The sequence below is a fragment of the Crinia signifera genome, chromosome 6, assembly GCF_055691185.1.
Source record: "Crinia signifera chromosome 6, ASM5569118v1, whole genome shotgun sequence".
In the NCBI taxonomy this organism is placed as follows: domain Eukaryota; kingdom Metazoa; phylum Chordata; class Amphibia; order Anura; family Myobatrachidae; genus Crinia; species Crinia signifera.
The window spans coordinates 124,164,410-124,188,025 of record NC_139222.1 but is presented as its reverse complement, the minus strand read 5'-3'; the positions used below and the strand labels follow the sequence as shown (position 1 = coordinate 124,188,025).

Sequence of the window (23,616 nt, the reverse complement as noted above, 5' to 3'; positions counted from 1 at the left end):
GAACCGGCAGGTAGAAAATTGTGGGAGGAGCCTCCCGTTGTGGACTCCTCGGTTTCACGCCTTTCTAAGAGGGTGTTACTACCGGTCCTGGGTGTTTCCACCCTTAAGGACGGGGCTGACAGGAGACTGGAGACCACCCTCAAGTCAATGTACACGGCTAGTGGGGCCTCTCAACGTCCCGTGCTGGCCAGTTGTTGGTATGGCTAAGGCCATTCACACGTGGTCCACCCAGATCCAGGAGGGTTTGCTGGGGGACATGTCGGTGGCGCAGATAGGTGAAAATCTGCTTCACATTCAGGACACGGCAAAGGTCCTATGTGAAGCCCAGAAGGAATTGGGGGCCATAAATGCCCGCAACTCTGCTATGGTGGTCTCAGCCCGGAGGGTCCTGTGGCTGCGACAGTGGGTGGCGGACGTGGACTCCAATCGCAGCGTGGAGAGTATCCCCTTCTCAGGGGAGAGGCTTTTTGGGAGTGAGCTGGATGAGTGGATCTCCAAGGCTATGGCCGGTAAATCCACTTTTCTTCCATCAGTCCTGCGCCAAAACGTCCCTTTACCTCACCTAACCAGCAGTCCTTTCGCGGGACTCGGTTACGCTCCAGTGCCAGAGGTGCGTCCAATGCCAACAGGGGCGGACGGGGTAAGTTCAGAAAGCCTAACCCCTCTGTCTTATAGAACCGTGCTGCCACTGCAGCTGCCTCCAAGCTGTCAGCATGATGGGATCTCCCCACCGCGGGATCCTCTCGAGGTGGGGGGGGATCGTCTGTTGTACTTCAGCCAGGTGTGGGATGCCTCGTGCCTAGATTCCTGGGCCAGGAGTCTTATTTAGGGCTACAGGCTGGAGTTCGACAGACCACCTCCCAGAAGGTTCTTCAAATCGGCCTTCACCGCATCAGCGGAGGACTGGATTCTCCTACAAGGGGCAATCCAGGGACTGCTCGAGTCCAGGGTAATCCTGCCGGTGCCAGTACAAGAGCAGGGGCAGGGTTACTATTCGAACCTCTTCCTGGTGCCCAAGCCAGATGGGTCAGTGAGGCCCATTCTGAACCTGAAGGATTTGAACCCGTACCTGCGGGTGTTCAAATTCAGAATGGAGTCCCTCCATTCCGTCATCGCCAGTCAAGGACGCCTATCTACATGTCCCCATTTGGCCCCCACACCAAATGTTTCTGAGGTTTGCGCTCGGAAGGGAACATTATAAGTTCTGGGCGTTGCCTTTCGACCTGTCCACGGCTCCGCATCTTCACGAAGATCTTGGCGGAGATGATGTCCCTCCTACGGCAGCATCGGGTGAATGTCATCCCGTACCTCGACGACCTGCTGATCAAGGCAGGGTCGGCAGGAGCCTGCTGCAGTGCTATTCAGCTGACCAGGAGGATCCTCTCGGACCACGGGTGGATTTTGAACCTGAAGAAATCCTCCTTGGTCCCAAGTCAAAGGATGCTGATCCTGGACACAGCAGAACAGAAAGTATTCCTCCCACCGGAGATGGTGGCTGCAATCCAGCAACTGGTGGTAGAGGTGTTGGCGGGCCCACAGGTGTCGTTTCACCTATGCTTGAGGCTGATGGGCAAGATGGTTGCCTCCTTCGAGGCCATACAGTATGCCAGATTTCACTCAAGGACATTTCAGCTGGATATCCTGATGAAGTGGTCGGGGTGCCCCAGCCAGATGCGCAGGCTGATAACACTCTCTGCAACTACAAGGCTGTCGCTCCAATGGTGGTTGGAGTCGACAAATCTACTGGCCGGCCGTTCCTTTCAAATCCAGGATTGGCTTCTGTTGACCACGGATGCCAGCCTGAGAGGATGGGGGGGCCGTGGTTCAGGGTGTCCATCTTCAGGGCAGATGGTCCCAGTTGGAAGCCAAGCTTCATATCAACAGGCTGGAATTGAAGGCGGTTTACTACGCCCTGTTGAAGGCTGCTCCTATGCTCCAGGGTAGGGCTGTGCAGGTGCAGTCCGACAATGCGACCACGGTTGCCTACATAAACTGGCAGGGAGGAACGAGGAGCATGCTGTGCATGAGAGAAGCTGCCAGGATCATCTCTTGGGCGGAACAAAATGTTCTGGCATTGTCTGCCATTTTCATACCGGGAGTGGACAACTGGGAGGTGGATTTTCTCAGCCGCCACGACCTCCATCCCAGGGAATGGGAATTACATCAGGCGGTGTTCAATGCCATTGCAGATCTGTGGGGGACCCCACAGATAGATCTCATGGCCTCTCGAAGAAACCACAAGGTCGCCAGGTACTGCTCTCGGATACGGGATCCTGGGGCGGAAGCAGTGGATGCCCTAACTTGGCCTTGGGAATACCGGCTGGTATATCTCTTTCCCCAGTTGCCACTACTGGCAAAGGTGCTAAAAAGTATCAGACACCAAGGAGCAGAGGCAATCCTGGTGGCACCAAATTGGCCTCGGCGAGCCTGGTTCGGGGATCTTTAGGCCATTCTGGTGGAAGAACCTTGGCGTCTGCCCCTCAGGGAAGATCTTCTTCAAGGGCCGTTCGGTTACCAGGACTAACCTCGGCTTTGTTTAACGGCTTGGAGGTTGAGCGGCAGATCCTGAGACACAAGGGTTTGGATTCCTCAGTCATAACAACCATGACCCAGGCCAGGAAGCCGGTGATGGCCTCCCATTATCACCACGTTTGGAGGAGATATGTGGCCTGGTGTGAGGAAAAGGTCTTACCACCTGTGGAGTTTAACCTGGGTAATTTCTTGCGTTCCTGCAGGCAGGTTTGGACTTGGAACTCCGGCTGGGGTCCTTAAAGGTCCAGGAATCGGCCCTGTCTGTATTTTTTCAAAGAAAACTGGCATCCTTACCAGAGGTCCAGACTTTTCTTCAAGGGGTGTTAAGAATTCAAACCCCTTTTGTGCCACTCACTGCGCCATGGGACTTGGATGTTGTGTTATCCTTTTTGCAGTCATCCTGGTTTGAACCATTAGATCAGGCTGATTTACGGTTTCTTACATGGAAGACGGTAGTCCTGCTGGCCTTGGCTTTGGCCAGAAGGGTATCTGAACTTGGAGCCCTTTCTTGCAAAAGCCCTTACTTGATTTTTCACGGCGACAGGGCGGAATTGAGGACTAGGCCGCATTTCTTGCCTAAGGTTGTGTCGGCTTTCCATCTAAACCAACCGATTGTGGTCCCGTCCAGTTTGGCTCATCCAGAGATTCCTGCATCCCTGGATGTTGTGCAGGCCCTGAGGGTCTATGTTAGGCAGACCTCTAGGTTCCGGAAGATGAATGGTCTGTTTGTGCTCTATGATGCACAGAAGAAGGGTGCTCCTGCATCGAAACAGACTATCTCGCCTGTTGTATATGTTCCACGCTTCTAAATGCCTATGGGATGGCTGGATTGACTATTCCATCCTCATTGAAAGCGCATTCCACAAGGTCTGTAGGGACTGGGCGGCTGCTCGAGGAGTCTCGGCCTTACAGCTTTGCAGAGCTGCTACTTGGTCGGGGCAGCATACATTTGTAAAGTTTTACAAATTTGATGCCCTGGCCAGGGAGGATTCCCAGTTTGGGCAAGCGGCGTTACAGCAGTCTCCGCACATTCCCGCCCATTCTGATGGCTTTGGGACCTCCCCATAGTATTGAACCCCAGTATTTCATAATGGACGTTAGAGAAAATAGGATTTTAATATACCTACCGGTAAATCCTTTTCTCGTAGTCCATATGGAATACTGGGTGCCCGCCTCAATGCGGATTTTTCTGCTGCAGGGTAATACCTTGCTTTCTTGGGCTTGTTGCCTTGTTGAACGGTTAACGTTCTTGTATTGGCTGGTTGCCTTTTTGAACGAGTGACGTTCTAATGTTGGCTTGTTGCTATATATATATATATATATATATATATATATATATATATATATATATATATATATATATATATATATATATATATATATATATATATATATATATATATATATATATATATATATATATATATATATATATATATATATATATATATATACACACACACACATACACACACACATATACACACACACATATACACACACACATATACACACACACATATACACACACACATATACACACACACATATACACACACACATATACACACACACATATACACACACACATATACACACACACACATATATACACATGTACACAGATATTTATTTATTAAATATTTCAGTTATGGCAGTGGTTCCCAAACTGTGCGCCTAGGCTCCCTGGGGTGCCTCGGGACACTTGCAGGGGTGCCTCGGGTTGGTTGTCCAGGACCAATGCAAATTATTTATGATCAATTATTTCTGTGTACAATCTGAACCAAATCCTACCCTTTACCATATAACTAAACCTAAGAATCACATATAAACACAAATCTACTTAATTTGATATATATTTTTTGGGGCCTAGGGGTGCCTTGCAAAAATTCTGATACTCTAGGGTGCCGTGATTAGAAAAAGATTGGGAACCCCTGAGTTATGGTGTTCACCATAGGTGGTTATAGGTTTCTTCAACTATTTTGTTATTTTTGTGACGGTGTGCTGGTATGAATCTCACCACATTTACTCGCTTACTCCTCATATACTTTGCTCTCCTTCGGCACAGTTTTTAATTAACTGACTAGTGGAGGGGGGATAGAGGGAGGAGCCAGTGCACCCACACTGAAAGATCTTATGTGCCTGTCTCTCCTGCGGAGGATCTCTATCCCCATAGTATTGAACCCCAGTATTCCATATGGACTAAGAGAAAAGGATTTACCGGTTGGTATATTAAAATCCTTTTTTTTTTTTTTTTTTTTTAACGGTGAGTTTCAGTAGCAATCTTCATTTCCTACAGAGGGCTCCTAGGAACAACATTGTAGCATGGTTAATGAGTCATATTATTATAATATTAATGTAAACCTGTACATTAAAGAATTTTGTAGAGACAGTGATTATATATATATATATATAACAGCTCAAACAGGCTCTGTCACTCCAGCGGTCTTAGTGAAAAGGTTTTAATGGGTGATCCGACGTTTCGGGGCTACAAAGACGCCCCTTTTTCAAGGTGTACAAAAAACGATAACAGTGTGATAGGTCTTACCTTATATACAGGTATGAGGGTGCAGGTGTTCTCCGTAGCAGGGTCTGTCCGGCAGCGTGCAGCCGAACTTGCGGGGGGCGGTGTACCACGTGTACAGTGCATCAGCGTGGCGTTGCTGGGCAACCTCTGTGTTATTGTATACAGGTTGCTAGGGCGATGCTTACCGGTGTTCTGGCTGGCGGCAGACCGACTCTGCTAGGGGGAGATAAGTGACAGAAATTAATAAAGCACGTTTGCAAAGTACATGTGAATAGTAAAGGTCATAAGAAATACTAATTATGTATTAAATAAGTGATGATAAAAAAACAATTTCATTTTAAGAAACTCCTTCATGGCCAGCAAGCCTGTACTGTGTGGAATGGTAGTATACAAGCTGCATACATCCATAACACAGATAATAGTACCCTCTGGTACTGTCCCGACTCCTTTGATTTTGTTAAGAAAGTCCGTTGTATCTTTTATGTAAGATTTTTGTTTGATGATTAGCGGTTGTAAAATACCGTCCAAAAATTGAGATACCGGTTGATACAGTGAGTCTTGTGCGGATATGATGGGACGTCCTGGGGGTGCTGTGGAGTTCTTATGAATTTTTGGTACTGTGTACAGGATGGGTATTACCAGGTGCTGTTGTGATAATGCATATTTTAATTTTGCCGTGATGAGCCCATCTTGTAGGGCTTTTTCCAGTATTTCATCCAGCTCCTTTTTATATTCCATTGTTGGATCCTTCGGTAGTTTTGCGTACGTGTTGGTATCAGCCAGTTGTTGCACTATTTCATTGCGGTAATACTCTATGTCCAGTATTACTAGTGCCCCGCCTTTGTCGGCCGGGCGGATTATTATATCTGTATACTTGCTCAGATCTTGTAGAGCTTGCCATTCACCTTTCGAAAGGTTGTAATGTTTTTTGTTGTTTTTATTCACATCCACATATTTCATAACTGATTCGTCCATCAGTCTAATATAGGATTTGATGGAGGGATTGGTTGAGTTGGGGTCAAACTTGGATTGGGACCGGCTATTAAGAAAGTTCTGATGTGGTGACGGGATTGGAGTGTCTGGATGGTTTTGAAAAAATTCTTGTAGACGGAGTTTTCTTGAGAACCGGTGTATATCTGTTTTCCACTCAAATTCGTTGAAATTTGAGGTGGGCACGAAGGATAAGCCCTTATTTAAAACTTGTGATTCTAGTGTTGTTAATGTGCGTTTGGAGAGGTTGCAGATGGTGTCTACTTGGCTGCATTCTTTTTGATGGATCCTCTTGTTTTGACCTCCCCGACAGGGGGTCTTCCTCTGCCTCTTGGGGCTCTTTTTGGTTTGGTTGCCGGCCCTAAAGGGACATCAGATATAATAGCCGCACCTTCTGAGTCTATTTGTCCAGCGTCTGTGTCGCTGTTTGAGGAGGGTACTTGTCCAGCCCCTGTTTCTCTGCGCCTTCGCCATCCCTGAGTGGTTCTAGGTTTGTAGTTACGTGGCTCATCTCCTTCCTTTTAGCCATCTATACACTCGATTTTTTTTCATAGTCCTCTTTCACCGTTTGATACTTGTTACGTTTGAACTGTAGCAACTCACGTCTATACGTATCAATTTGGGTGGTTAATTTATTCATCCAGTTCTGTGTGGTATCTTGGGTTAGTATATGTAGTTTTTCTTGTTCAAATTGGACTATGTTCTCTTTGGTAGTAGCCAATTCGCGGCCTGATACCTCTATGACGAGGATGATAAGATCCAGGCTACATTTGTTCAATATACTGGTCCATTTTTTACAGAACTCTAAATTGTGTCGCCCTATCGTGGGCATATTTCTGACACGAAATCCCCTCTGGATCATCTGCTCTCTATAATAGTCCGATAGTGATACGCCATGGAGGAGGAAATCCACCTCCCGGCGTTCAAGTTTGAATAGTTGGCGATATAAATCTTCTGGTCCAGGGTTGCCTTCAATTTGGGACAGATTGTCCTTAAAGAGCACTTTTTCAGCCTCCTCATCTGTGTACCCATGTACACTGCCTCGGTCCAATCTTATGCCGCTGCATGCTGCTTGTTCATTGAACCCTGCGAGGACTGGTGATTCCATCTGTGGCTGCTGTGACATGGTGAATACGTGCTTCAGGTGCTCCGTGAAGGTGCTGTGTTTCTGCACACTCTTGCTGTGTGTGGGTACAAAAGGTCAGACGGGTGCCTTGGCTCAAGAGGAGATTTGGAGGTCCCCAATAATGTAGAGGGAGAATCTGCCTGGCACTCCCGATATCTATAAAGCAGCTGCCGCGGGTGCTCCAAGGAAACAATTAGTAGTAAACAGCTCAAACAGGCTCTGTCACTCCAGCGGTCTTAGTGAAAAGGTTTTAATGGGTGATCCGACGTTTCGGGGCTACAAAGACGCCCCTTTTTCAAGGTGTACAAAAAACGATAACAGTGTGATAGGTCTTACCTTATATACAGGTATGAGGGTGCAGGTGTTCTCCGTAGCAGGGTCTGTCCGGCAGCGTGCAGCCGAACTTGCGGGGGGCGGTGTACCACGTGTACAGTGCGTCAGCGTGGCGTTGCTGGGCAACCTCTGTGTTATTGTATACAGGTTGCTAGGGCGATGCTTACCGGTGTTCTGGCTGGCGGCAGACCGACTCTGCTAGGGGGAGATAAGTGACAGAAATTAATAAAGCACGTTTGCAAAGTACATGTGAATAGTAAAGGTCATAAGAAATACTAATTATGTATTAAATAAGTGATGATAAAAAAACAATATTTAAAAGAGCAATATTAAAAAGCAGTTAAATATGAAATTCATACAACAGTTCTGAACTGGGATCAATGAGACACGCTGGCTGTGGGCTAGATGTTATACTTGTAATCCCTACATATGGTGGACTGTAATTTTAAGAACTATATATAAGGTGCAGGTCCTCTATTCTTTAAATGAACATATTAAAGGACATCCTTTCATTGAGTCCGTGGGGATTACAGGTGATCAATATGTAAATCCATTTTGCTTCCTTCTTCAGTTTGCCTGCTCTGTCTCCACCTCGTATTGAATATGGTACTTGATCAATGACGATATGTTTTAAATCGGACAGTTTATGTTTGTATTGCACGAAATGCCGGGCTACCGGTTGGTCTGAGGTTTTGCCCGTGAAGGCTTGTGATATTGCGGACCTGTGGAGGGCCATCCTTTCTCTTACAGTTCTTGTGGTTTTACCCACATATAATAATTGACAGGGGCATGATATAATATATACTACATGTGTTGACAGGCAATTTAAGTTGTATTTTATATAGAACTCCCGATCTCTGGAGGAGTTGTAAAAGGTTTTGCCTGTGATCATATGAGTGCATGTAGTGCACTTTAAACACTTGTAGCACCCTGGTCCCTTGGTGAGAAAGTTCTGTGTTTGTGGCTTCTTGGTTAATTTGGATATATCATTGTGTACCACCAGATCATGCAAATTCTTGCCCCTGGTGTGGCATACCATGGGTCTAGTATCTCTCATAGATGGTAAGTCTTTGTCCGTAGTTATTATGGGCCAAAGAGCTCGGGATGCTCTTGGTATTACCGCACTGGATGTGTTGTATCCCGTTATCCATGGTATAGCCTTCTTCTGTATTTTCTTCTTTGGTTCTAGTAAAGAAGCTCGTGGGATTTTAAGGACCTCCTCTTTTGAATGTTTAACTGATTTTTATCATACCCCCTCTGTACAAATTTTTGTACTTGTTTGTCTAGTTCTTGTGGGAGTATGTTGCGGTCGCTTGTGATTCGAGCTGTCCGTATCATCTGTGACCTGGGTAAAGCTGTTATCAATGGTCTTGGATGGTGACTGTTTCTTTTCAGTAGTGTATTCTTGTCTGTTGGTTTGGAGTATACAGCTGTTGTTAGATTGCCATCTTGTATTGTCACCATGACATCCAGGTAATTCAAGTTGGTGGTGGAGAACTGATGGGTGATTTTAATGGGAGATGGACGATTGTTGATATATTGGATGAGTTCCAGCAAAGCTGGTTCCCCCCCTGTCCACAGGAGGAACAGATCGTCGATGAATCGACAGTAAGCAAGTATGTGAATGGCACTGTTTGTTCAAAGAACATTTGTTGTTCCTCTTGAAACATAAATGTATTAGCGAATGCTGGCGATACGTTACTGCCCATTGAACAACCAGTACGTTGTATATAAAATTCATTATCGAATAGAAAATAATTTCTTTTTAGTGTAAGTTCAAGAATGGTGACAAAGAAATCTATGTCCACACTTGTTATTTTCTCTTTTTTAAGAAACTCCTTCATGACCAGCAAGCCTGTACTGTGTGGAATGGTAGTATACAAGCTGCATACATCCATAACACAGATAATAGTACCCTCTGGTACTGTCCCGACTCCTTTGATTTTGTTAAGAAAGTCCGTTGTATCTTTTATGTAAGATTTTTGTTTGATGATTAGCGGTTGTAAAATACCGTCCAAAAATTGAGATACCGGTTGATACAGTGAGTCTTGTGCGGATATGATGGGATGTCCTGGGGGTGCTGTGGAGTTCTTATGAATTTTTGGTACTGTGTACAGGATGGGTATTACCGGGTGCTGTTGTGATAATGCAGATTTTAATTTTGCCGTGATGAGCCCATCTTGTAGGGCTTTTTCCAGTATTTCATCCAGCTCCTTTTTATATTCCATTGTTGGATCCTTCGGTAGTTTTGCGTACGTGTTGGTATCAGCCAGTTGTTGCACTATTTCATTGCGGTAATACTCTATGTCCAGTATTACTAGTGCCCCGCCTTTGTCGGCCGGGCGGATTATTATATCTGTATACTTGCTCAGATCTTGTAGAGCTTGCCATTCACCTTTCGAAAGGTTGTAATGTTTTTTGTTGTTTTTATTCACATCCACATATTTCATAACTGATTCGTCCATCAGTCTAATATAGGATTTGATGGAGGGATTGGTTGAGTTGGGGTCAAACTTGGATTGGGACCGGCTATTAAGAAAGTTCTGATGTGGTGACGGGATTGGAGTGTCTGGATGGTTTTGAAAAAATTCTTGTAGACGGAGTTTTCTTGAGAACCGGTGTATATCTGTTTTCCACTCAAATTCGTTGAAATTTGAGGTGGGCACGAAGGATAAGCCCTTATTTAAAACTTGTGATTCTAGTGTTGTTAATGTGCGTTTGGAGAGGTTGCAGATGGTGTCTACTTGGCTGCATTCTTTTTGATGGATCCTCTTGTTTTGACCTCCCCGACGGGGGGTCTTCCTCTGCCTCTTGGGGCTCTTTTTGGTTTGGTTGCCGGCCCTAAAGGGACATCAGATACCCATGTACACTGCCTCGGTCCAATCTTATGCCGCTGCATGCTGCTTGTTCATTGAACCCTGCGAGGACTGGTGATTCCATCTGTGGCTGCTGTGACATGGTGAATACGTGCTTCAGGTGCTCCGTGAAGGTGCTGTGTTTCTGCACACTCTTGCTGTGTGTGGGTACAAAAGGTCAGACGGGTGCCTTGGCTCAAGAGGAGATTTGGAGGTCCCCAATAATGTAGAGGGAGAATCTGCCTGGCACTCCCGATATCTATAAAGCAGCTGCCGCGGGTGCTCCAAGGAAACAATTAGTAGTAAACAGCTCAAACAGGCTCTGTCACTCCAGCGGTCTTAGTGAAAAGGTTTTAATGGGTGATCCGACGTTTCGCCCTAGCAACCTGTATACAATAACACAGAGGTTGCCCAGCAACGCCACGCTGACGCACTGTACACGTGGTACACCGGCACCCGCCACCCGGAAGTTTGGCTGCACGCTGCCGGACAGACCCTGCTACGGAGAACACCTGCACCCTCATACCTGTATATAAGGTAAGACCTATCACACTGTTATCGTTTTTTGTACACCTTGAAAAAGGGGCGTCTTTGTAGCCCCGAAACGTCTGATCACCCATTAAAACCTTTTCACTAAGACCGCTGGAGTGACAGAGCCTGTTTGAGCTGTTTACTACTAATTGTTTCCTTGGAGCACCCGCGGCAGCTGCTTTATAGATATCGGGAGTGCCAGGCTGATTCTCCCTCATATATATCTATATATCTATCTATCTATCTATATAAAAATGTTTTTTGTTTTTTTTATGGATTTCCTTTCAAAGCAACCATAAGGTAATCTGCTAAATAAAATATTAAACATGTTTCCTAAAAACATAGCTTCTATTGCTATGTATGTATGTGTTTGCTTTTTTTTTTTTTTTTTTTTTTTTAATACCTGGTTTTGATTAATCAAAAGTGTACTGGCAAAATTTTAGAACTTGCGACACTGAGTTTAATTTGTTTCTTGACAGGCCGGCACAGTTAATCGAGGCAGTGAGGTGATTGCTTCAGGAATGGTTGTCAATGACTGGTGTGCATTTTGTGGTCTGGATACTACAAGCACAGAGCTCTCAGTCATAGAAAGTGTATTCAAACTAAGTGATGCTCCTCCAAGTACAATTGCAACCAGCATGAGAGACTCCCTCATTGACAGGTATGGTAATGATTTTTTTACTGTGTTTTTTGTGCTGTGTAGTTCTAAGCCCTCAGATCACCTAAAAGTATAAAGTGGTTCATAATAGGATCTCCTGTGTATCTTCAAATTATATACCTCTTGGCTGGCTAATTTAAAAACCTTTACAAATATTATGTGGGTTTGGAGGGTGGCAGAAATGACCAGGTCCACTGACCTCTTTAATTATGTGTGAAACTGAACCTATTTAGAAAGCTACTGTGGCGGTGTTCCCTTTTTTGAGACACTTTGTTTTCTGAGCTGGTAGCTCATTCCAGTAAGTACTTTTTACAAAAAGTAGTTGACCTGGTTTTACTGATGTTTGGCTGTGGTTTTTTCTTCCGTATAAATATTGGTGCCTTTACAACCCCAAGAAGGCAGTTTCATGCTGGTTGCTCATGGGGCTGCAAAAGCTGACACGTCACTCTCACTCTCAGCAGAGGTGGTGAGCGGCGTGTCTGCGCGGTCAGGAGGTGGGATGCAGCTGGAATAGCTGATAGGCTGCTCTAATTCGAGCGGCTGTCGGCTCTTCCAGCCACATCCAGTCCCCCGCTACACTGACAGGCCTCACACCATTTCTGCTGAGAGTGGCTGTCAGCTCTACCAGCCGCATCACCTGCCCCTTTGCTCTCAGAGGACTTACTTACACAGTGTTGGGGGGTGGAGAAAGGGTGCGCAGTGAAACCTGTTCAAAGGGCAGGGCAGGTTTGCGGCACCCTGTAAAACAAGCCTAGATTGAACATTAGACTACCTGTAAATATTTCTACTTTTTGCAAAGGTGTCCTTTTTGCATCTGTGGAAGGTCTTTTGATAGGAAAGTCTTTCAGCGTAGCAGTTTCTTCTCAGATATTCATCCCATTTTATTGAAGATGGCTTGAAACATCCCTCTGTCCATGTGCTCCCAGCTGCTGAAAGTAAAAAACTGTGTTTCTCTACTGTCCAATGGGATACTGGGTTGAATACTATGGGAATAGAGATCCCCCGCATGAGAGAAAGGCACATTAAAACTTTCAGTGTGGGTGCACTGGCTCCTCCCCTCTATCTCTCTCCACTAGTCAGTTTAGAAAAATGTGCCTCAGGAGAGGCAGTGCTTCCTGGATGCGCCAGAGTTTTTTTTTTCTTCATTTTATTTTGTTATTTTGGGGTGCTGCTTTGACCAAGCAGCTGTCCTGCTTCGTGGGAGTAAGGGGAAGGGTCAGTCCCCGGCCTCTTCAGGTGCGGAGCTGACCCTGCTGCAGGACATCTGTCTTGTGTGGGACTTGTCACCGCACAGCATTGCGCTGTAGCGAGCAAGTCCCCCAGCTGCCGCACACCCCTGACAGGTCAGACTACGTCTGTGGTGAGTACAGATTGGGGGACACCCCAACCACTTTGTGCGGCAAGATGGCGGTGGCAGTAGCGGCGGCCCTCACTCAGGGACCGCGCGACCCCCCCCCACATAATTTCAGTGGCATAGGGGGTTTGCTGCTGGACCACCAGGGATACCCATTGCTGTTTTTATTACAAAATGCATTTTATGCCAGTATAAATGTTAGAAGCGCCAGCTCCGTGTATAGGGGGCGGGGCTTCACTCAGAGCGGGACCAGGCTCTGCTTCTTCATGCTGACAGAGGTCGCCATTACAGCTCCTCAGTGGCGTGGTGGATTCTGATCCTTGCAGCGCGGCAGAGACAGCAAGGTTTTTAAGCATTTTAGCGCTGCTGCGCTATATTGCTTGTATATTGCACTGTTGTTATTTCACGGTGTTGTGCTACCAGCTCTCCCAGATCTGTGAGCTAAGGTTTAGGGTGTACTGGTCCCCCATTTTGCTCTGATTCTACCCCACTGGTTCGTTAAGCATCACACACTGCAGTAGTCATTGACACATAGTGTACACTGACTCTGCTTACTGTGCAAATTACAGTCTGTTTGAGGTGTGTATGTGAGTGTTACTGTGGGGTGTTTGGGTGCAGCCTCATCATGGTGGAGAAATTAACCTGCATGGTGTGCAGCACCAAATTCATACCTGCATCACAGTCACAAGTTACATGTGAGCCCTGTATGTCACCACAGCCTACTGGTGTGGCCACTCAGTTCAGTGGGGTACCCCCACAGCTTGTGGGGGGACCGCAGGCAGATAGTAAAGAGCCTGCTTGGGCCAGCAGCATAAAAACTCTGCTGGACTCTGTTGCTTCCCAGCTTTCCTCAAACACTCAGCAGACACAGAGGGTGCAGAGGGAACTGGCCATCTTATCTGCAAGGGTTGATATTCTCACCCCTCAGCCTGCACAGCCTCAAAAGAGCAACAAAACTCTGGTCCTCTGATCACCCTCCCCAGAAGTCTCTGGGGCACATGTGATAAGTTTAGACACACGGTCCCAGGAACAAACTTGAGGGGGGTAGAAAGAGGCCAAATAATCGGGCGCACAGCTAGTTTGAATTTAGCAATCAACTGGTGTAGTTTGTCAAGAAGTCAAGACTTGCTGCTCTCAATTAAGGCTCTCTGTAGTCCTTAATAAAGTTAAACCAAATAAACAAGTAGAATATATATATATATCGCGCAAGAGACACTGGAAAATATCACTGTATAAAAATACTATTTTATTTAAGCTTCCTTAAACACAGATATTATATTTAATAAAAAAATACATTGTACATTAAACCCACAGATAAATTAATAAACCTAAAAATATATAAAATGACTGTGTCCCTTTGCCAATTTCTGCCAATATTTATTTTCCAGAGAAAACTGATAATGTGGATTTCAGTAGCCAGGTTAATTGTGTTATTTCAGATGATCAGATCCACAGAGTTCAAATGTTTCCAATTGATACTGTTTAACCCCTTCCCGACACATGACGTGTATATATACGTCATGAGTCGGTTGCGGGGGAATCAAGCCAGCTCACGGAGTGAGCTGGCTTGAAAGAGAGCAGGTAATGGCTGTATATTACAGCCAGGTACCTGCTCTCACGGCCATGAGCGGCGAGTTTGCCGATCGTGGCCGTTTAACCCTTTAAGCACCGCGGGCAAAGCGCCCGCAGTGCTTAAATAGCTGATCGGAGGGGGGGCGCCGGGCCCCCCGCGGCGAGATCGGAGGGTGCCGATCGGTTGCCATGGCAGCCAGGGGTCTAATGTAGACCCCTGTGCTGGCCATGTCAGCATACCTATTACATCCTGCCTGAGGCAGGATGTAATAGGAAGTGCTGAAAATCACTATGTTCAGCCATAGAGCTCTATGGCTGAACCTAGTACAGGCGATCGCGCCCCCTAGTGGTCAAGTACACTAGGGGGCCTTGTAGTAAAAGTAAAAAAAAAAAAAAATAAGTTTAAAAATAAAAAAATATTAAAAGTTCAAATCACCCCCCTTTCCCCATTTCACAAATAAAAATAAATAAAAAATAAAAAAATTAAACATATTTGGTATCGCCGCGTTCCTAAAAGTCCGATCTATTAAAATATAACATTAGTTATCCCACACGGTTAAAGGCGTAAACGGAAAAACATTCCCAACGCCAAAACTACGTTTTTTGGTCGCATCGCTTACCCAAAAAAATGTAACTAAAAGAGATCAGAAAGTCGCACATATCCCATAATGGTATTAATTAAAAAGTACACTTCAGCCCGCAAAAAATGAGCCCTCACCCAGGTCCGTAGGTGGAAAAATAAAAAAGTTATAAGCCGCAGAACATGGCGACGCAAATTAGAAAAAACGTAAAATTTTCTATTTTTTTTTTTAGTGGTCAAATGTAACGAAAACTATATAAGTTTGGTATCACCGGAATCGTAACGACCCATAGAATAAAGATAACCCATCATTTTAAACGAACTATGAACTCCAAAAAAACCGTAACCAGCGCAAAATTGTGGAATTGCGTTTTTTTTTCCTTTTTACCCCACATTGAATTATTTCCTGATTCCCCAGAATATTATACGGTATAGTAAATGGTACCATTAAAAAGTACAACTTGTCCCGCAAAAAAAAAGCCCTCATGTGTCTATATAGCCGGAAAATTAAAAAAGTTACGCTTATTTGAACGCGAGGAGGGAAAAAAAAAAAATTAACAAAAAACGCCCGGTCGGGAAAGGGTTAAATAGCTGGAGATGGAGCAAGTCCAAATATAACAAGATGTTTTGAGGGTCAATTGGACCGTAATTCTGGCATACACATAGATATCAGTAGTCAGTATTAAGGTTGAAATACGGAGGCACCTGTATTATTCTCACTTTTAGCCTTTGGTTTATACACTGTCAGTACAGGTAGTGTGGAGACAGGCAAACACGCACTTTCACAGTTACCTTCCTGGGTTTATATGCCGTATAGTTCCTCAACCTGACCACAGCATGGAGACCTGCTCGCTGTGTCAGGGAGCCGACCGCCGGATGACAGACGCTGCAGGGAAATGGATGTCGCAGCAGTTAGAGGCAAGTTTAGGAAACCTAACTCCTCAGGTAACCAGGACCGTGCAAATGCCGCAGCTTCTTCCAAGCCTGCTGCATGACTGGGTCCACCCACCATGATAAATTCTCGAGGTGGGAGCTCGTCTGTTGCACTTCAGCCACGTGTGGGATGCCTCGTGCCTAGATTCCTGGGCCAGGAGTCTTATTTCGATAGGCTACAGGCTGGAGTTCGCCAAGCCCCCTCCCCGAAGATATTTCAAGTCGGCCCTCCCACGCTCCATGGAGGATCAGAGTCTCCTTCAGGGTGCCATTCAGAAGCTCCTTCAGTCCTGGGTAATTGTGCAGGTTCCAAGGCTGGAACAGGGTCAGGGATTCTATTCCAGCCTATACCTGGTACCGAAGCCGGACGGCTCAATAAGGCCCATCCTGAACCTGAAATCACTGAATCCCTTCATTCAGGTGTTCAGTCTCTACGCTCGGTAATTGCCAGCCTGGAACCAGGGGAGTTCCTAGCCTCCATAGACATCAAGGATGCCTATTTGCACATCTCGATTTGGCCCCCACATCAAATCTTCCTCAGATTGGCTTTGAGAAACGACCATTATCAGTATAGGGCACTACCCTATGGGGTAGTTGCGGCCCCGCATGTCTTTACGAGGGTAATGGCAGAAATTATGTCACTCCTCAGGCTTCAAAGGGTAAATGTGATACCTTATCTAGACGACTTGCTAATCAAGGCAGGTTCGGAAGAGTCCTTGAGGAGTGCCCTCAATCTTACCATGCAGCTTCTAAGAGGCCACGGATGGATTTTGAACATTCCAAAGTCTTCATTGGTCCCGGCCCAAAGGATGGTGTTCCTGGGCATGATTCTGGACACGACGGAACTAAAGGTTTTCCTGCCTGTGGATAAAGCCAATGCATTACAGCAGCTCATGAGAGATGTCCTAACGAGCCCTCTTGTTCAAGTTCATCTCTGCCTCAGGCTGTTGGGTAAGATGGTGGCTTCGTTCTAAGCCATCCAGTTCGGTTAATTCCATTCCAGAATCTTCCAGCTGGATATTCTGACAAAATGGTCGGGGTCTCCCTTACAGATGCACAGGACGATTTGCCTGGCAGCGAGGACCAAGATCTCTCTACAGTGGTGGCTCAATTCTACCAATCTATTGGCAGGTCGGTGTTTCCATATCCAGTAATGGATACTGTAAACCACGGATGCCAGTCTGAGAGGTTGGGGAGCTGTGACGCAGGGAGTCAGTCTCCAGGGTCGGTGGTCTCCTCTGGAATCCAGGTTGCACATAAACAAACTGTTAAGGGCAGTTTACTATGCTCTGTTACAGGCGGCCCTATGCTACAGGGCAAGGCGGTGCAAGTCCAGTCGGAAAACGCAACCACGGTTGTGTACATCAACCGTCAAGGCGGGACGAAGAGCATGCCTTGCATGAGAGAAACAACCAAAATCTCCTGGGCAGAGCACCATGTCAAAGCCCTGTCGGCAATCTTTATTCCGGGAGTCGACAACTGCGAGGCGGACTTCCTAAGTCGTCACGACCTCTATCCCGGGGAGTGGGGTCTTCACCCTCAAGTGTTCAACGCCATCATGGGTCTTTGGGGGCTCCCTCAGATCGACCTTATGGCCTCGCGGTTGAATCACAAGGTGGACAGGTACTGTGCACGGACCAGGGATCCAGGGGCAGTAGCAGTGGATGCCCTGACTTGGTCGTGGGATTTCAAGCTGGTGTACCTGTGAAACTGATTCAGCATCAAAGATCAGAAGCCATCCTGGTGGCTCCAGACTGGCCTCGAAGGGCCTGGTATGGGGACATTCAGGCCATGCTAGTGGAAGACCCGTGGCATCTACCTCCTAAGAAAAGACCTACTACTCCAGGGGCCGTTTGTCTATCAGGACTTACAGCGACTACATTTAACAGCCTGGAGGTTGAGCGGCAGATCTTAGGCCTTAAGGGCCTACATCCCTCGGTCATTGCCACCATGACAAAAGCAAGAAAGCCAGTTACTTCTCACTATCATGTTATATGGCGGAAATACGTGGCCTGGTGTGAAAAGAATACCTTACCACCAGCAATATTTCATCTGAACAATCTGTTAAGATTTCTTCAGGCTGGCTTGGAGCTGGGACTTTGATTGGGTTCCTTTAAAGGTCCAGATCACAGCTTTGTCTGTGTTTTTTCAAAAGAAACTGGCGGCCTTGCCGGAGGTTCAAACCTTTTTGCAAGGGGTCCTGAGGATTCAGTCCCCTTTTGTACCGCCTTGGGACTTGGACGTGGTTCTAACATTCCTGAAGTCCTCTTGGTTTGTTCTGTTGGAAGAATCTGAGTTGAAACACCTTACTTGGAAGACTGTTGTCTTGCTGGCCCTGGCTTCGGCCAGGAGGGTGTCCGAGTTGGGCGCGTTGTCGTGTAAGAGCCCTTACCTGGTGTTCCACGAGGATCGGGCAGAACTCAGGACAAGGCCGCACTTCCTACCAAAGGTTGTGTCGACATTCCATCTCAACCAACCGATTGTGGTTCCTTCCAGCACGGCACATCCAGATTCCGCACGGCACATCCGGATTCCACACGGCACAGCACATCCGGATCCACATACCTTCTTCCTTGGATGTGGTTCACACTCTAAGGGTGTGCACAGCCAGAATCCTTAAGACGGATAGTCTTAATGCTTTATGATGCGCAGAAGAAGGGTTCTCCTGCTTCTACAAGAACCATTGCACGTTTGATTCGTTGCACGATTCAACAGGCCTATGCAAAGCCTGGTTTTTCTCTTCCGCCATTGTTGAAGGCTCATTCCACCAGATCCGTAGGGACTTCTTGGGCGGCTGCCCGCGGAGTCTCGGCCCAGCAACTTTGCAGGGCTGCAACTTGGTCAGGTCATCACACCTATTGTGAGATTTTACACTCTGGCCAGTGAGGATTCCCAGTTCGGACAATAGTATAGTATTAAACCCAGTATCCCATTGGACGGTAGAGAAAATAGGATTTTGGGTACCTACCGGTAAATACTTTTCTCGTAGTCCATATGGGATACTGAGAGCCCGCCTTTGTGCGGCAATTCTGTTCCTTACAATGTTAGGGCTTGATGCCTTGTTGTCATATATGCCTTTATTCTACAATTTGGTGACTTCAGAAGTTATGATTCACCTCTTCTTTTATTATTTTGTTGGTTTGGGTGTGCTGTGAGAATCTCACCACGTTATATTGTTCACATACCTCCTCACATAGCTCTCCTTCGGCACATGTTTTCATTAACTGACTAGTGGAGGGAGATAGAGGGGAAGAGCCAGTGCACCCACACTGAAAGTTTTAATGTGCCTGTCTCTCCTGTGGAGGATCTCTATTCCCATAGTATTCAACCCAGTATCCCATATGGACTACAAGAAAAGGATTTACTGGTAGGTACCCAAAATCCTATTTTCCTCTACCTTCCCATGGCAGCTAACATGGGTTTTCTCCCTATAGGTAGCTATCTGGAAAGGAAAGAAAAGACATTGCCCTTATATAAGGACCACCCCCTCTAGGCTCTGTCTTTTTTTTTTTTTTTTCATGGTAGATGGTGGCTTACCCTGTGAAGAGGCTGCAGCCCTCCCCTCTGCCCAGAGCAGTAGGGGTTGTGGCTTGGTGATGCTGGGACCCCCGCCGTAGAGTGCAGTCAGGGGCGTTCATTCATGCAGGACTACGCATGTTGGGCAGTTTGTAGTCCCTGCTCCCAGGACCCGGTAATCAGAAGGGGCTGGCGGTGGCAGCAGAGCATTGTGGCATCAGGGAGTCGGTGTTGCATGCTGGGTCAACTGGTCCTTGCTCAACTTTGCCGCAATGCGTTCGCACCTGCGCATTCATTGCAGCAGTGACCATTTGCAACAGCTCAGTTACAAGAACATACACAGAATGTGCTCCTAATGGATGCTGGTGCATAGCATCCTTGAATCTTAACTATATCATTTACTGAAAAGATGGAATAAAGTGAAATAGGTTTTGTCTATAGACTTTTGTGTTTCGCAAGGAACTGGTAATGATAAAATAATAAAAAAACAATAGGATAAACTATAAAAAAAAGACAGCTGGCTATGACACAACCTTTTGAGCAATTTTTTTTTTCCCTTAAACTGGATTACTCATTTGATTCCGGTAGTTAGAAATTAGTCACTTTTGCGGTGAGAAGAGGGTGGAATTGCCAGGCTTGTGCCCTGGGCTTTGGGTCAAAGTAGAGCCAGCAGAGGCTTAAGGCCCGTACACACACAAAGATGTGTTACCAACGCCACATCGTTAACTACCATCGCTCATTTTCACCCTTGAAGTGAAAATGAAGGACCTCAGCATTGCAGGTGCTCGCTGATGCAGGTCCTTTTTTCTATTGAAAAAACAAACAATGTTAACGACCATCGCCAAATTGACCTGCATGCATTGACGATGGCTATGGTCTTTAACGACCCACGGGTACACGCATTGTTGGTAGTCGTCCATCATTCACAGCATAAACACTAGACGATGTTAAAAGATTCCCCTCCTTAACGACCCTGAACGAAGTCGTTTTGGGTTGTTCAGGAGGTGATTTATAATGGGGTCGTTCATCATCATTAGAAGACATCGTAGTGTGTGTATGGGCCTTTAGATAGGCCAAAACTTTAGTCAGCCCAGCATCACACATGTCAAAATACACAATAAGGTTGATCTGACTCCATGGAAACAATCTGAACCATACACTTGCATCCTCCAGATAGTGTATTCACTTCATGTCTGAGCAGCATAGGTGCCAGAGCAAGCAGTGGGGCGGCACTGCAGCAGGAGTAAAGAGAAAAGCGTACAACAAAGGTCCAGTGAGTGTGGTATGGAGGGGAGCTGAAGCCCTGGGCTGTCCTCTGTGGCCCTGGGTGGTTGCTGTCGTGCTGATTGTTATGTGGTAAATAGACCTAAAAATTAAAATTGGGTTGTGCTGTGGAACAAGTCCCAGCAAGCCTAGGAGAACCAAGTGTCCCAGCATGTGGGACATTAAACGGCCCTCTGGGACTTTTCCTGCAGCATGACCAATCCCACAATAAATAGACATACACACCCAGAAACGTACAACTTTAATATCACACATGCAAACACATACTTACCTACTCTGGGTCGGAGGCTGGGTGGTCCTCTTCTCCATTGTGGCTCCGGAGTGGTTAAAATAAAAATCTGCTGTACCTGGAACTGTAGAGCTGAATCTACATATATGCAGAAGCTGCTCTCCACCCACTGAGGAAATTTGTACTGGAATTCTCCTCAACCAATAAGACTGAGTGCCACACCTGCTTGGATGTAACAGTCTCCATGGAGACGGCTACATTCAATCAGGGCTGAGCTCATCCCTGATTGGTTGAGGGGAGTCCCAGTGAATTCCCTCAGTTGCGGGGGAGACATTTCTGCAGTTGTAGTGACCTAAATATATTGCCTGTAGACCACAAGACTAAATAATAACCTTCAGTATAGTGTTCACAGTAAGGAAGATGCCAATCCAAAAAAAGTTCAGTATCTGTTGGTGTGATATTCCTTTAAATCAGGGATTTACCTTTGGCCCTCAAGCTGTTAGTGAACTATGCATCCCAGCATCCCCTGCAACAGTTTTAGCAAGGCCAAATAGTAAAACTGTAACAGGGCATGCTGGGATGTGTAGTTCGACAGCTGGATGGCCAAAGATTCCCTATACTTGTTTTAAATTAAAAAACATTGCAGCAAGCAAATCAGTCAGAGTATTGATCTAATAAGGAGTTCACCAAAGAATGAAATGGTTAAAATCAATCCTGTCCAATGCGAGCAGAAGCAAACATCCACGTTATGCACAGTACAATAAATTATGTTGGCTGCCCCAACTTGAGTACTCACACCTCGGTGTCTACTACATGATTTAGTAATGCAGGTTTGGCAACAGGTAACAACTTGAGCCGGTATCCTCACAGTCCAGATAATCAATTCGGCAAAGGTGCAGAACTCAGGACTACAATAATGCATTAAAGCAGGCAGGAGCCAAAAGTTTAGTTAATCAACGTTCCAATATTTAGTATATTTTCACCAGGATACAATTAAAGTAACTTTACATATTACCAAGTTTATGAATATGGTGTTGAAGACTGCCGCTATCTGGTCAATCCAAAACATGTAATATGAAATTATGTTCACACAGTTATTTAAAGGGATCAGTGTACCAAATCTAAATAAAGAATATGTATATCTGTCAACTTTTGGGTCCTATATCTACCCAGTTTTTGTCAAAGCTATTTTATTCCAAATTCTTATACTCCAGTTCCACAGTTGTGTTTGTTTGTAGCTGCAGTTTCAGACTGAATAGTCTTATTAGAGGAAATGTTTTTTGCAGAAATTGTGTAGGTAAAAAAAAACATAAGCCTTTGTTTTCCTAAATATATTTATTTCTAATAATCGCCTTCAGTCTTAACATGTTCCTTACGTTATTTTTAATGTGTTAATTAGAAACTACTTAATAAAAATATCCCTGATTTTTTTTCTTGATATTTTGTTTTTCAGTTTAACTTAAATGGTTCAGCAGGGAAAAAATGTGTCCAACCTGGTGACAGACAGCTGCTTCTCTGTATGTAAGAAGTCATATAAAAAAGAGGAAATGATTACTGTATATTCGTTTGTATCTATGCAGTGTCTTTTGAAATAAATTACTATCCGATATATACTTCTGCTAAGTTTTCAAGCTGTTCAAAGCGCCAATGTTTTTTTTCCTCTGAATAATTCATAAATACATATTTCTAACTCAAGTGTTGTTTGAATTTGTGTGTGTGTGTGTGTGTGTGTATAGATATATAGAGATAGAGAGAGAGAATCGCTGGAGGGGGTCCGCGGGGGTTTTGTGAATAGCGGCGGGGGAGGGTGGTGCTGTGAATCTCGGGAGGGGGTCCGCGAATCTCAGGAGGGGGTGCCGTGAATCGCGGGAGGTGGTCTGCAAATTCCGGGGGGGGGGGGGGTCGCGAAAATCGCAGGAGGGGGGCGTGGCGAATCGTGGAAGGAGGCGGTGGTGCAGTGAATCGCGAGGGTGCCACGGTGGGGGGGCGTGGGGTCCTGCGAATCACGGGAGGTAATGTGTAGCAAACATGTTAAATGCTCCCAAATGTCATTTTTCAGAGTGTACCACCCCCACTATCAACGCCAACCCGAGGCGTGGCGAAAAAATAGTTTTTTTTTCAACCATATGGTGATATTTTGGGTAAAAAAAAACACATTCCCCATTATCTAAGTAACATAACACAACAATATACATCAAATATTTTATCCAGCTTGGATTCCCATTATCTCAGTAACATAATACAACAATATACATCAAATATTTTATCCAGCTCTTTCAATTATTACGTAAATAATGAGTTTCACTTTAAAAAAAAAAGATACTAAGGTGAGTGGTATTCAGGGGTGGCTCGTTGGTCTAGGGGTATGATTCTCGCTTAGGGTGCAAGAGGTCCTGGGTTCAAATCCCGGATGAGCCCAGCATTTAGCTGCCTTTTAGAGCCCATGATTGATGTTAAATGCTTGATTTCAAAGCATCAATTGAATTTTGCTCTTGCCATTTTACACAATTAGTTTGTAATTACTTATGAGTATTTAGGACATTTTCAACCATATGGTGGTACTTTGGGTAAAAAAACACATTCCCCATTATCTCAG

The 23,616-nt window shown here is 45.6% G+C and overlaps 1 protein-coding gene across 2 annotated transcripts in view; it reads left to right on the top strand.

Moving 5' to 3' along the window:
* Positions 1 to 22,710, top strand: part of EIF6 (eukaryotic translation initiation factor 6) — a 50,265-nt gene extending 27,555 nt beyond the window's left edge. For both annotated transcript variants that reach the window (XM_083147025.1, XM_083147026.1), the window contains exons 6-7: positions 11,374 to 11,555; positions 22,474 to 22,710. In XM_083147025.1, coding sequence (XP_083003151.1) covers positions 11,374 to 11,555; positions 22,474 to 22,483 — 192 coding nt within the window. In that variant the 3' untranslated portion in view covers positions 22,484 to 22,710. The remainder of the gene's footprint in view (positions 1 to 11,373; positions 11,556 to 22,473) is intronic.
* Positions 22,711 to 23,616: the final 906 nt, after the last annotated feature.